The sequence below is a fragment of the Crotalus tigris genome, unplaced genomic scaffold (assembly GCF_016545835.1).
Source record: "Crotalus tigris isolate CLP2741 ecotype Arizona unplaced genomic scaffold, ASM1654583v1 scf7180000024433.1590703, whole genome shotgun sequence".
Taxonomy (NCBI): Eukaryota; Metazoa; Chordata; class Lepidosauria; order Squamata; family Viperidae; genus Crotalus; species Crotalus tigris.
The window spans coordinates 650,457-661,819 of record NW_024100600.1 but is presented as its reverse complement, the minus strand read 5'-3'; the positions used below and the strand labels follow the sequence as shown (position 1 = coordinate 661,819).

Sequence of the window (11,363 nt, the reverse complement as noted above, 5' to 3'; positions counted from 1 at the left end):
TCAGCGCCCGGCCTTGACGGGATCTGAAGTGCAAGAAGAGAGCCAGACGAACGGGAGGCATATGGGAAGGGCTCCCAGAGGGCTCCGTGACATTCCTCCGCCCAGAGAGGGTCAAGCTCTCCGCTGTCCTGAAGGCTCGTTTGGAAAATCCTTCTGGGGACCTGCGTCGCCAGGCAGCAGCCGAGCTCTGAATCCTGACTGCATTTTCGGCCACCGAAGGAAGGGCGGCACCTTCCCTTCCAAGGCTCTTCTGCACAGGCGCTGGGGCCGCTCCGTGAAGCAGGAGTTGCATTCAGCAACTGCACAAGGAAAAATGCTTCCTTTGGCCATCTTGAATTTCCTGTGGATGGGCTTCATGGAATCACTGAGCCACAAACAGGGAGAAAGAGTTATACGTCCCTTTTTTTCTGCATCCCAAATAATTTCACAGGCTTCTGCGCCTCCAGCCCCTTCCTTTGTTTTTCCAGCTTGGCGTTCTCTCTTCAGGAGGCCTTGGAACCAGAAAGCAAGCCGAGCCCCATCTTCGGTCTGGTGATGGGGCAGAGGGTGGACTGGGCGCAAAAAGTCACTTGGCTTGAATCGGCCTAGCAGCTCCTGATCCCCTGCCTTGGTGGCCTGCAAGACATTGAAATGCTGGGGCTGGAGGGGGGGGGGCTTCCACCTTGGCTGCCTTTCTGTCTGGCAGCCCCTTGTCAGCCGCCTCTGCCTGACCTGATGCAGTGTGGCAGGGATGCAGCCAGCAGATGCTCCCTGCCATTGTCCCCGTGGGTGAAGTGGGTCAGGCCGGGCTGGCGACTTGAGAGACGGAGGGGGAGATCCTCCTTGATGGGGGGGGCGCGATGGGGGCCGCTCGGTGTTTTTCTGTCGTGGCCTCTGGCTCAGGTGCTGGGGGGACCCGCTTGGCTGGCCGGCTTCTTCCCCCCAGCCAGTCCTAAAAGCCAGAAGCTGGAGCCTGTCACTCTCCTCAGCGTCAAAGGAGGCCAAGGACTTGCCAGTGACCCTGCTGGCAGGCTGGACAGAAGGACAGGGGGGGGATGTGTACACACACACCACATACACACAGATACAGTCTTGCCCTCTGCTTCATAGAGGACTAGCATAGTTTGGAGGGAAGGAGATGTGTGTTGTGCTGTGCCTTACCTTTCAACAGCACAGAGGAGGGCTTGGCCAGGGAATGACAGGCAGAGGTGGCCAGAGACTCCCTGGTGGGTACTAGGTTGGCAAAATCCACCTGGAGACCCCCCTGGACAGGACAAGTGGTGCTGGAGCACCCCAAGGGAGAAGGAAGGGGACAGAGAGTGGCATGAGACCCCTTCTCTGCTTAGAGAGAAGGCAGCACTTGCTGTGGTGCCAAGGCCACCCCCTTGAGTGGAGAGAGCACTTGGCTTGGGCCCCTCCTCCACCTTCCAGCAGAACCAAAGCGTGCTGCGCCCACCTCTGCTGCACCCCCTCATTTTTCCCTGCCAGGCAGCAGCCCTGCTGTGGGATGCAGCAATAAAGGGCACCGAAGCTTAGGATTTTATACAGCAATAAAAGATAATGTCCGCCATAAAGAGTGTGGGCATTGCCCAGCCCTGGGGGAGCAGGAGTGTGGGAGGGGTGGGACGTGCTTCTTCCCCCTATGCAGGCAGAGAGGCCAGCTGGTGGGGGGGGGCAATGGACCAGAGCCCAGGCAAGGTGCCATGGGCGGAGGCAGTGGGGATAGGATCACACCAAAAGCCTATTCACTCCCCCCTCCCAAGCAATTCCTAATTCTAATGGCTGCCTCTGGGCAGAATGTGTGCTGACACTGCCTGGGAATCGCCTGCACCAAGGTGGGCAAAGATGGCTGCAGTAGGAGCCCTTCCAGTGTCAGCAAGGAGCCTCACAGGCCAGCATCCAGCTTGGGCGGCTGTTCTCTTGGCACGGAGGTGCAGAGCCCTGGAAAAGCCCCCCTCCCCCCCCAGAAGGCTTTCTTGGCGCAGCACTTCAGAAACACAACCCAGCTCTGTCTCCTCTTCCGCTTGTGACAACTGCAGAGACACAGATGAGGCCTGGGCTGGTGCTTGCGAGGGGGGCTCCTGCTCCTTTGTAAGATGTCCTTCCAAGCAGCCCCCCAGCAAGAAGCCGTAGCTGCCGCCCCTAGAGAAGGCCACACCACCTCCAGGGCAGGAGTCCTTGCTCTGTTGGCTGAGTGATTTTGAGATGCCCTCCCCTGAGCCGATGAGGCTGCCATCCCACCTCCCTCCAAACTACGGCAGGGGACAATGGCAAAATAGCAACCTCAAAACCAGGCCTGTAGGAGGGCTTTCTCCTTCATAATAACTGGCTCAGTCAGTGGCCAAAGGGCACCGCTCCTTTGGTCATCCTGCCCCACACAGCTCCCCCCCCCAAGAAGTCCCCCACTTGCCCCCACAGAAGCCTCCTCCAGCCACGTCAGACGTCCCTGCTGTGAGAGGAGCCACAGCAAAGAGAAAAGCAACCAGGTCCCAGCAGGAATTTTCTGCAACTTTGCAGGTCTTACTGTTTTTCCCTGGGGGATCTTGAGCGGTGTTGGTGTTAACGTGATGCCAATGTGAAGTTTGGTAATATTTCCCCTTTTACAGGCTTAGAAAAACGGATAACTTGCAAAAGGAACAGAAAAGCAAGCAGACCCTCCCCCCCCAGGCGAAATGCCAGGCAGGAAGGCCCCAAATCCAGTGAAGTCAGAGCAGCCCACAATCCCCCTCCCAAGCTGCTCGCACCTCCATGGGTGCAATCTTGGGCAAGGCAAAGGGTGGATTTGTATGCAGGCAACCCTCATCCCAGGTTGCATATATTAGCTAACATGTTCACTCTCAGCGGTGGCTTCACAATACACCAACCCTCCTCTCTGGATAAAAACGATATCACAGCTATATTTGTGTAACATGCTTTGCCCAAGCAAATCAGTTCCCTGATGACTTAAAACGCACAGGAGGCTGAGGCAATGCTGGATTTAAGCTGAACAGGTATGGCCCACCCTACTTCACTTGGACATTTGGACAGGCCTTTATTGCAGGTGTGCATAGTAACCACATCTTGAAAACCTACCAGCGCAGTTCTTCAGAGTGGTGTTTCTCAACCTTGGCAACTTTAAGCTCTATTGACTTCAATTCCCAGAATTCTGGGAGTTGAAGTCATACATCTTAGTGTTCTCAAGATTAAGAAACACCATTCTAGATCTACTTATACCTAGCTTAAATAAGGTGGATAATACTCTTTGGGACTAAGGAATCTTTTCTATAACGATCCATCTTCTTTCCGTAAGGGACTACCTCCTCCATGTTCCCAGGGACTGTTAGACAATCCTTCACAGCCAGTGACTAGTAGCATCCCCACAGCATCGCCAGCTATTGTGGCCACGATAGAAGGCCCATCCTCTTGATTATTTAGGCATGGTGATGGTTGGAGGATCACAGAAGATATGAGAAGCCACCAGTGGGGAAAGGAGTCTCCTCCAGTGTGCTGTGTGAACCAGCCTTTTTCCACCTACGGTACCAGGCTCTGGATCCATCTCCTTCTCCTTCCAAGGGCCACATGGGGGCCTGTCTCCCAAGCCCTCCCTTTGTTCTTCCTTGGTCCTAAGAAGCTGCTTCAAGAAGTGGATCCACTTTGGCCGATCATGCACTGCTCTTCCTGGCCACCTGTGATTTTTTTTAAAAGGATGGATGACTGCAAGGGGCAGTATTGATCCTTTGGAGGGGAGCAATTTGCAGAAGAGGGCTTGGCCGTGGGGAACATCTCCCTAACTGCTTTCATTGCATGGTGTCATAGAAGGGACCGGCAGGAACCACTGAAAGAGACGGATGCCTCTTGTTGCTGCTCCAGCATAACTGAAGGGCGTGTGACAGGAGACCTGCCCTTCCGTTTCAATGGGGCCTGTTGAGCGGGGAGAAGAGGTATTAAAGGCATCCCCCTAGCAGAGCGTAAGCAGAGCATGTGAGGTCTTTGTGCCTCTTTTGGTCTTGCTGTCCTACAGTTAGAGTTATACGGTGGCTTTCAAGCCCGCAGGGCCACAGCATCAACACTACCAAGCCAGGCTAGGCCCGTCTTTCCTCTTCCACGCTCTTGAAGGCGACCCAGGCACCCACTTGACCTGGCTTTTAATGCTGGATCACATACCCTCCGTTCGCCCTGGGTTGGTCTTTCAGCCACAGGATGCTGAGCTGGAGGGCTTCGTTCAGCTGCCACCTGGGTCCACCTGCTGCTGCTGACAGGGACCTCCTCTGAAGTGGGACAGCTTGCTAACTCAGGTGGCTTTCATCTTCACGGAGGGCATCCTGGTCAAGGCTGTGAGTTGGAAAACACAGCTTCTTTCTGCTGGGGGGCAGCCTGTGTTCCCAGATCAGTTGCAGGGAAAAACAGGGTGCACGTGTCTCCCCCTTTTGCCAGCTGGCTGGCCCCTGGGGGAAGTGCATCCTGGGCTAGGGTGGGCCTTGGCCTGGCCAGCAGGCAGTGCCCTCGACCCCCTCGAAGGACCCGTCAGGCAGAGACACCGGTGCCAAAGTCAAACGTTCCTGACTGGCCCCGAACGGCTCTTAAGGTCCCTGGGGCGGCTGGCAGAGCCCCTCCCTGACTGACTTCCATTCCTCAGCCAGGCGTGACAGGCAGCTGTTTCCCTGTCTTTGCTACCTGCGCTCATCCATCAAGCCCATCGATCGGCCCTGGCGGAGTTTTATTAATGGCCCTGTCAGTGGGCGGGTGCCGAAGAGCAGGGGCTTGGCGGGAGTGATGGATCGGGGAGAGTGCCGGCTGCTATTTATTCTCCCGTGACCTTGTCTCTCCCCATTGTGGCTGGCTTAAGAGTTATGAATGTGAGACATGATAATTTGATATTGATCTATACGGTAAGTGAAAAAATTTACTGTGTGCTGATGTTTTAACAAAGGGGATGCCTCCATCCTTCGCACAGGGTGGGGGGATGGCATGCAAGCCTTCTTCCTGCCATCTGCCTCCCCCCTGGATGATTTGGGGGGAGGAGAGATGTTGAATTTCCTCCCGTTTTCACAAGTAAACCCTATGTATGACAAAATGTGATCCACTGGAGAAGGAAATGACAAACCACTCCAGTATCTTTGCCATGAAAACCCCATGGACAGTACTAAAAGGCAAAAAGATATGACGCTGGAAGATGAGCCCCTCAGGTCGGAAGGTGTCCAATATGCTACTGGGGAAGAGCAGAGGGCTAGTACTAGTAGCGCCAGAAAGAATGAAGCGACTGGGCCAAAGCCGAAAGGACGCTCAGCTGTGGATATATCTGGTGGTGAAAGGAAAGTCCGATGCTGTAAAGATTTTTTCTCCATAGGAACCTGGAATGTAAGATCCATGAATCAAGGCAAGCTAGACGTAGTCAAAAAAGAGATGACAAGACTGAACATCGACATCTTAGGAATCAGCGAACTAAAATGGACAGGAATGGGTGAATTTAACTCAGATGACCATCAGGTATACTACTGTGGGCAAGAATCCCTCAGAAGAAATGGAGTAGCCTTCATAGTCAATAAAAGAATAGGAAAAGCAATACTGGGATACAATCCCCAAAATGACAGAATGATCTCAATTCGAATCCAAGGCAAACCATTCAATATCACAGTAGTCCAAATCTATGCCCCAACCACTGGTGCTGAAGAGGATGAAATTGACCGGTTCTATGAAGCCCTACAGCACCTTATAGAATTAACACCAAAAAATGATGTCCTTATCATCATGGGGGATTGGAATGCTAAGGTAGGAAGCCAAAAGATAACTGGAATAACAGGCAAGTTTGGCCTTGGAGTACAAAATGAAGCAGGGCACAGGCTAATAGAATTTTGTCAAGAGAATACGATGGTCATAACAAACACTCTTTTCCAACAACCCAAGAGACGGCTCTACACATGGACATCACCAGACGGTCAACATAGAAATCAGATTGACTATGTGCTCTGCAGCCAAAGATGGAGAAGCTCTATACAGTCAGTAAAAACAAGACCAGGAGCTGACTGTGGCTCAGATCATGAGCTTCTCGTTGCAAAATTTAGGCTTAAATTGAAAAAAGTAGGGAAAAGCACTAGGCCACTCAGGTATGAACTAAATCATATTCCTGATGAATATACAGTAGAGGTGACAAATAGATTTAAGGAATTAGATCTGATAGACAGAGTGCCTGAAGAACTATGGATGGAAGTTCGCAACATTGTACAAGAGGTAGCAACTAAAACCATCCCAAAGAAAAAGAAATGCAAGAAAGCAAAATGGCTGTCTGAGGAAGCTTTGCAAATAGCTGAGGAAAGAAGGGAAGCGAAAGGCAAAGGAGAAAGAGAAAGATACACCCAATTGAATGCAGAATTCCAGAGAGTAGCTAGAAGAGATAAGAATGCCTTCTTAAATGAACAGTGCAAAGAAATAGAAGAAAACAACAGAATAGGGAGGACCAGAGATCTCTTCAAGAAAATTGGAGATATGAAGGGAACGTTTCATGCAAAGATGGGCATGATAAAGGACCAAAATGGCAGAGACCTAACAGAGGCAGAAGAGATTAAGAAGAGATGGCAAAACTACACAGAAGAACTATACAAGAATGAGCTTAACATCCCAGATAACCACAATGAGATGGTCACTGACCTCGAACCAGACATCCTAGAATGTGAAGTGAAATGGGCCTTAGAAAATCTGAGCAACAACAAAGCTAGTGGAGGTGACAGTATTCCAGCTGAGCTATTCAAAATCTTAAAAGACGATGCAGTAAAAGTGCTACACTCAATTTGCCAGCAAATTTGGAAAACTCAACAGTGGCCACAGGATTGGAAAAGGTCAGTTTACATTCCAATTCCAAAGAAAGGCAATGCCAAAGAATGTTCAAACTATCGCACCATTGCACTCATTTCACATGCTAGTAAAGTTATGCTTAAAATCCTACAAGCTAGACTCCAGCAGTATGTGGATCGAGAATTACCAGAAGTACAGGCAGGATTTCGAAGAGGCAGAGGAACTAGAGATCAAATTGCCAACATACGCTGGATCATGGAGAAAGCTAGGGAGTTCCAGAAAAACATCTACTTCTGCTTCATTGACTATGCTAAAGCCTTTGATTGTGTGGATCACAACAAATTGTGGCAAGTTCTTAAAGAGATGGGAATACCAGACCATCTTATTTGTCTCTTGAGAAACCTATATGTGGGTCAAGAAGCAACAGTGAGAACTGGACACGGAACCACTGATTGGTTCAAAATTGGAAAAGGAGTCCGGCAAGGCTGTATACTGTCGCCCTGCCTATTTAACTTATATGCAGAGCACATCATGAGAAAGGCAGGGCTAGATGAATCAAAAGTTGGAATTAAGATTGCCGGGAGAAATATCAACAACCTAAGATATGCAGATGATACCACTCTAATGGCAGAAAGTGAAGAGGAACTAAAGAGCCTCTTGATGCGGGTGAAGAAGGAGAGTGCAAAAGTTGGCTTGAAACTCAACATTAAGAAAACCAAAATCATGGCATCCGGCCCTCTCAATTCCTGGCAAATAGATGGGGAAGAAATGGAGGTAGTGACAGATTTTATTTTTCTGGGCTCCAAGATCACCTCAGATGGGGACTGCAGCCAAGAAATTAAAAGACGCTTGCTCTTGGGGAGGAAAGCTATGGCAAATCTAGACAGCATACTAAAAAGCAGAGACATCACCCTGCCAACAAAAGTGCGTATAGTCCAGGCCATGGTTTTCCCAGTTGCAATGTATGGCTGTGAAAGTTGGACCATAAGAAAGGCTGAGCGCCAAAGAATGGAGGCCTTTGGACTATGGTGCTGGAGAAGACTCCTGCGAGTCCCTTGGACTGCAAGACGTTCAAACCGGTCAGTCCTAGAGGAGATCAACCCCGACTGCTCTTTAGAAGGCCAGATCCTGAAGTTGAAACTCAAATACTTTGGCCACCTAATGAGAAGGAAGGACTCACTGGAGAAGCGCCTAATGCTGGGAAAGATGGAGGGCAATAGAAGAAGGGGACGACAGAGAATGAGATGACTGGATGGAGTCACTGAAGCAGTAGGTGTGAATTTAAATGGACTCCAGAAGATGATAGAGGACAGGAAGACCTGGAGGAACGTTGTCCATGGGGTCGCAATGGGTCAGACACGACTTCGCAATTAACAACAACGTCCTTCTTACCCTCCTGTCCCCCAGACCCCAACTTCCACAATTCCTTGCCTGCCTCCAGGACACCGGCAGGGTGTTAGGAGGAAGGATGCAGGACCAAGAAGAGGGAGGACAACTGAGCTTAGTAACAAAGGTGGGGCTTCCCTTCCACCTCCAGATTTAAAAAAAAATAGGAATCCTGGGAATTCTTATTTTTAAATGTCTTTTGGAACTGCCATTGCCTCGGTTACCCCAGACGTCTTCTGCTATCACTCCTGGGATGCCCCCGGTCATCCTGGCCAGCACAGTTCAAAGAATGGCATCCAATCATCCACCCTTGGCTGGGAAGTCCCAAAGGATTCTTTCTGAGAAGCCGCCTCTGAGGAAGGCAGAGACAGAGAGGGAGGGAGGGAGGGAGATGATAGGGAGGGAGGAAGAGGGAGGGAGATGATACAGAGAGAGAGAGAGATGATAGAGACGGGGGAGGGAAGGAGAGGGAGAGCTAGAGAGAGAGCTAGAGAAAGAGAGAGATGATGCGCCTGCATTGTTAAGGCTGGCCTTTATTTGTTCTTCCCTAATAATCACTTCCTTCCCTCCACACGGCTGTATCTGTAGCCAAACAGGAGGAGGGGGTGCTGAACCATGCAAAAGGACAGATCGCAATTTGCAATTTACGGAGGGTTATTAACTATCCTTGTGCTGAGATTACATTCCTCTAATGAAGACCTCTTTTACTGCGCCATATAAATCGAGTGTGTCCCATGCATTGGGGGGCAAGGGGAATTCTTCAGAAAAAGAGAATGCGGTGAAGAAAAACAGAAAAATGCTGGTGGGCAGAAGCCACGGAGGCGGACAACCCAGGACACGGAATGAATGTGCCAGCTCATGTGAAAGCAGCAGTGTCTTCCCTGGCACCAGCCACACACAAGGAAAGGGGGACCAAAGGCACAGCGGTTGATGCCAAGTGGGAAATGGAGCCCAAGTCCCCGTGGAGGAGGCCTCTCCTGAGCATCACACCAGCCGTGACCCTCAGAATCCCCCCCTTGGCAGCAAAGCTGCTCCACGAGGCCTTTGGGGAGGTCCCTTGGCCGGGAAAGTAGGACTGCCAGAGTGCCTGATCAGGCAACACCCGGAAAGCGGAAGGAAAACAGCTGGAAAAGAACCCACAACCTTCTCCAGCCAACAGGAAAGGGGTGATTTTGCTTAAGGACCGAAGCAGCCTTTCTTCAGTGAAAAGGGGCCCAGCCTTGTTTTAAGAATGCACATCCGAGTTTGCCAAATTAGTGGGGCTCTTCCTATTCTCAACTGCAAATATCTGAGAAGAAATGGCACCTGCTATGCAGAAGTGCTTCTCTCCCTTGCACAGATTTGGTTCAAGTAAATGGATCTTCCTGGATGGAGGAATGTTTGCAACTGAGGCATTCTTCAGATTTCCTGGATGTTCTGATGCAGCCGTTTGGCTCCAAAATACAGAATGAGAACCACAGGAGTGAAGATGCTTAGAAATGATTGAGAAATACATTCAAGAATAGAAATTTATTTATTTATTTATTTATGAGACTTATATACCGCTTTAAGTGCAAGCACTCTCTAAGCGGTGCACACCAGGAAGCAATGTATATATATATTACATTGCCCCCAACAATCTGGGTCCTCATTTTACCTACCCCGGAAGGATGGAAGGCTGAGTCAACCTTGAGCCGGTGAGATTTGAACCGCTGACCTGCTGAACACAGTCAGCTAACGTGGCCTGCAGTACTGCACTCTAACTGCTGCGCCACCTATAAATATAAATTTAATACGGATTTTTAAAAAGCCAGAGTTGTGCAGACACAGCATGGAAGGGGGGCGAGATGAATGACATGAATTCAGTTTTGAGCAACTTGTCTTCTTGACACGCATAACTCCACATCGGATTCCTTGGCTCCACAGGTGCATTTGGGTGAGGGAGTTTCCACTCTTCAGAGGGAAGAAAAGGACCAGGCCTGTGTTTCCCCATCTTTTGTAAGAGCACCAAAGGATGAGGAGGGACGATGTACCTGCCTGTGCTCAGGTGATATTTGTGGCCCTTTTGCACTTCGGCTGAGCCGAGGGAAGGCCCTGCCCAGGGAGGCCGTGGCTTCTGTCCAAACACCTCCCGCAGGACCTCTTCCCCCCTCCCCCAGCAGAGCTCGTGGTTTAGATAGGCTGAACTTTCTGCCAGTGCAAGCCTGATAAGCTGCTAATAAGCCACAGGTCCCGTTCAGTCCTCTAGGTGATGAGCTAAAGGCAAGTCAACCCACAGAGGTCCTTCTTCCACCCACCACAGGTGGAGGCTTTCATAACGTGCCGTAGAATTGTTTGAGGAGCTGTTTCTTATCCACCTTGCCCATTTGGTTGCGTGGAATTTCCTCCATCAGGAGCAGCTCGGAAGGGATGGTGTAAGCTGGCATGGTCTCCCTGGGCACAGAAGAGCCTGTTGGTTAACAAAGAGGCGGCAGCAATTTCCCACCTCCTCCCTCCTGGGATGCACCAGCCCTCCAGTGCAGCCTCAAAGAAAAGAGGAGGCAGATGGTTCAGGAAAGACAATGGAAAGAGCTGGCTGTCTCGGAGTCCTCCGCCTTCTGCTTCTGGCGCCCCAACTTACCTTGCCCATTTCTTGAGGGTCTGGAGAGACAAATCCTGGCCCTTGTGGAGTTCTACCACAGCGCTGACCTTCTGGCCCCAGACAATGTCTGGGGCACCGATCACGGCAACATCTGCAGGGAAAGAGGATGGAAAACAAGTGTGTTGGGAAAAGAGCAGGAGCAACTCTTTCTACAAGAGATCTTTGACTCGCAAACTTCAAATTATTCATTCAGTTAGTTAAACTAATCTTAGGGACAGGCGGCAGATGGCTGGAGCTGATTTCATTTGCCTTAACTTGTACATGCAAGCTGCGCTTTTATTTATCTGTCCAGTCTTTATTTAACTTTATGATCTTTTTCTTCATGGCTTTTGAAAGAGAGCACTTCACCTTTTTGTCCTGGAGAATGGGCCGTAGAAAGAAAGCCAAATTTTGCAGCTTCTTGGTAAAATGCCATGTACATAATTAGCATTTCATTGATCAACAGCAAAATGGCAGAGCGCAGACAGCACCTGCAATGCTAGGGTGGGCCAGCAGGTGGCGCTCAACTTCCAGAGCGCTGATCTTGTAACCTCCGCTTTTGATGATGTCCACCGAGGTGCGTCCCCTGATCCAGTAGATGCCGTCCTGATATACAGCGGTATCACCTGGG

General features: G+C 50.4%; 1 protein-coding gene across 6 annotated transcripts in view; it reads right to left on the bottom strand.

The window, feature by feature from the left end:
* Positions 1 to 10,134: 10,134 nt before the first annotated feature.
* Positions 10,135 to 11,363, bottom strand: part of ACSF3 (acyl-CoA synthetase family member 3) — a 31,297-nt gene continuing 30,068 nt past the window's right edge. For 3 of the 6 annotated variants that reach the window (XM_039330967.1, XM_039330966.1, XM_039330968.1), the window contains exons 8-10: positions 11,224 to 11,358; positions 10,733 to 10,844; positions 10,135 to 10,545 (exon numbers count right to left, since the gene is read on the bottom strand). In XM_039330967.1, coding sequence (XP_039186901.1) covers positions 10,425 to 10,545; positions 10,733 to 10,844; positions 11,224 to 11,358 — 368 coding nt within the window. In that variant the 3' untranslated portion in view covers positions 10,135 to 10,424. Of the gene's footprint in view, positions 10,562 to 10,732; positions 10,845 to 11,101; positions 11,359 to 11,363 lie in introns of those variants that run through there. The other 3 variants (XM_039330969.1, XR_005555143.1, XR_005555141.1) reach the window with 3 other exon arrangements.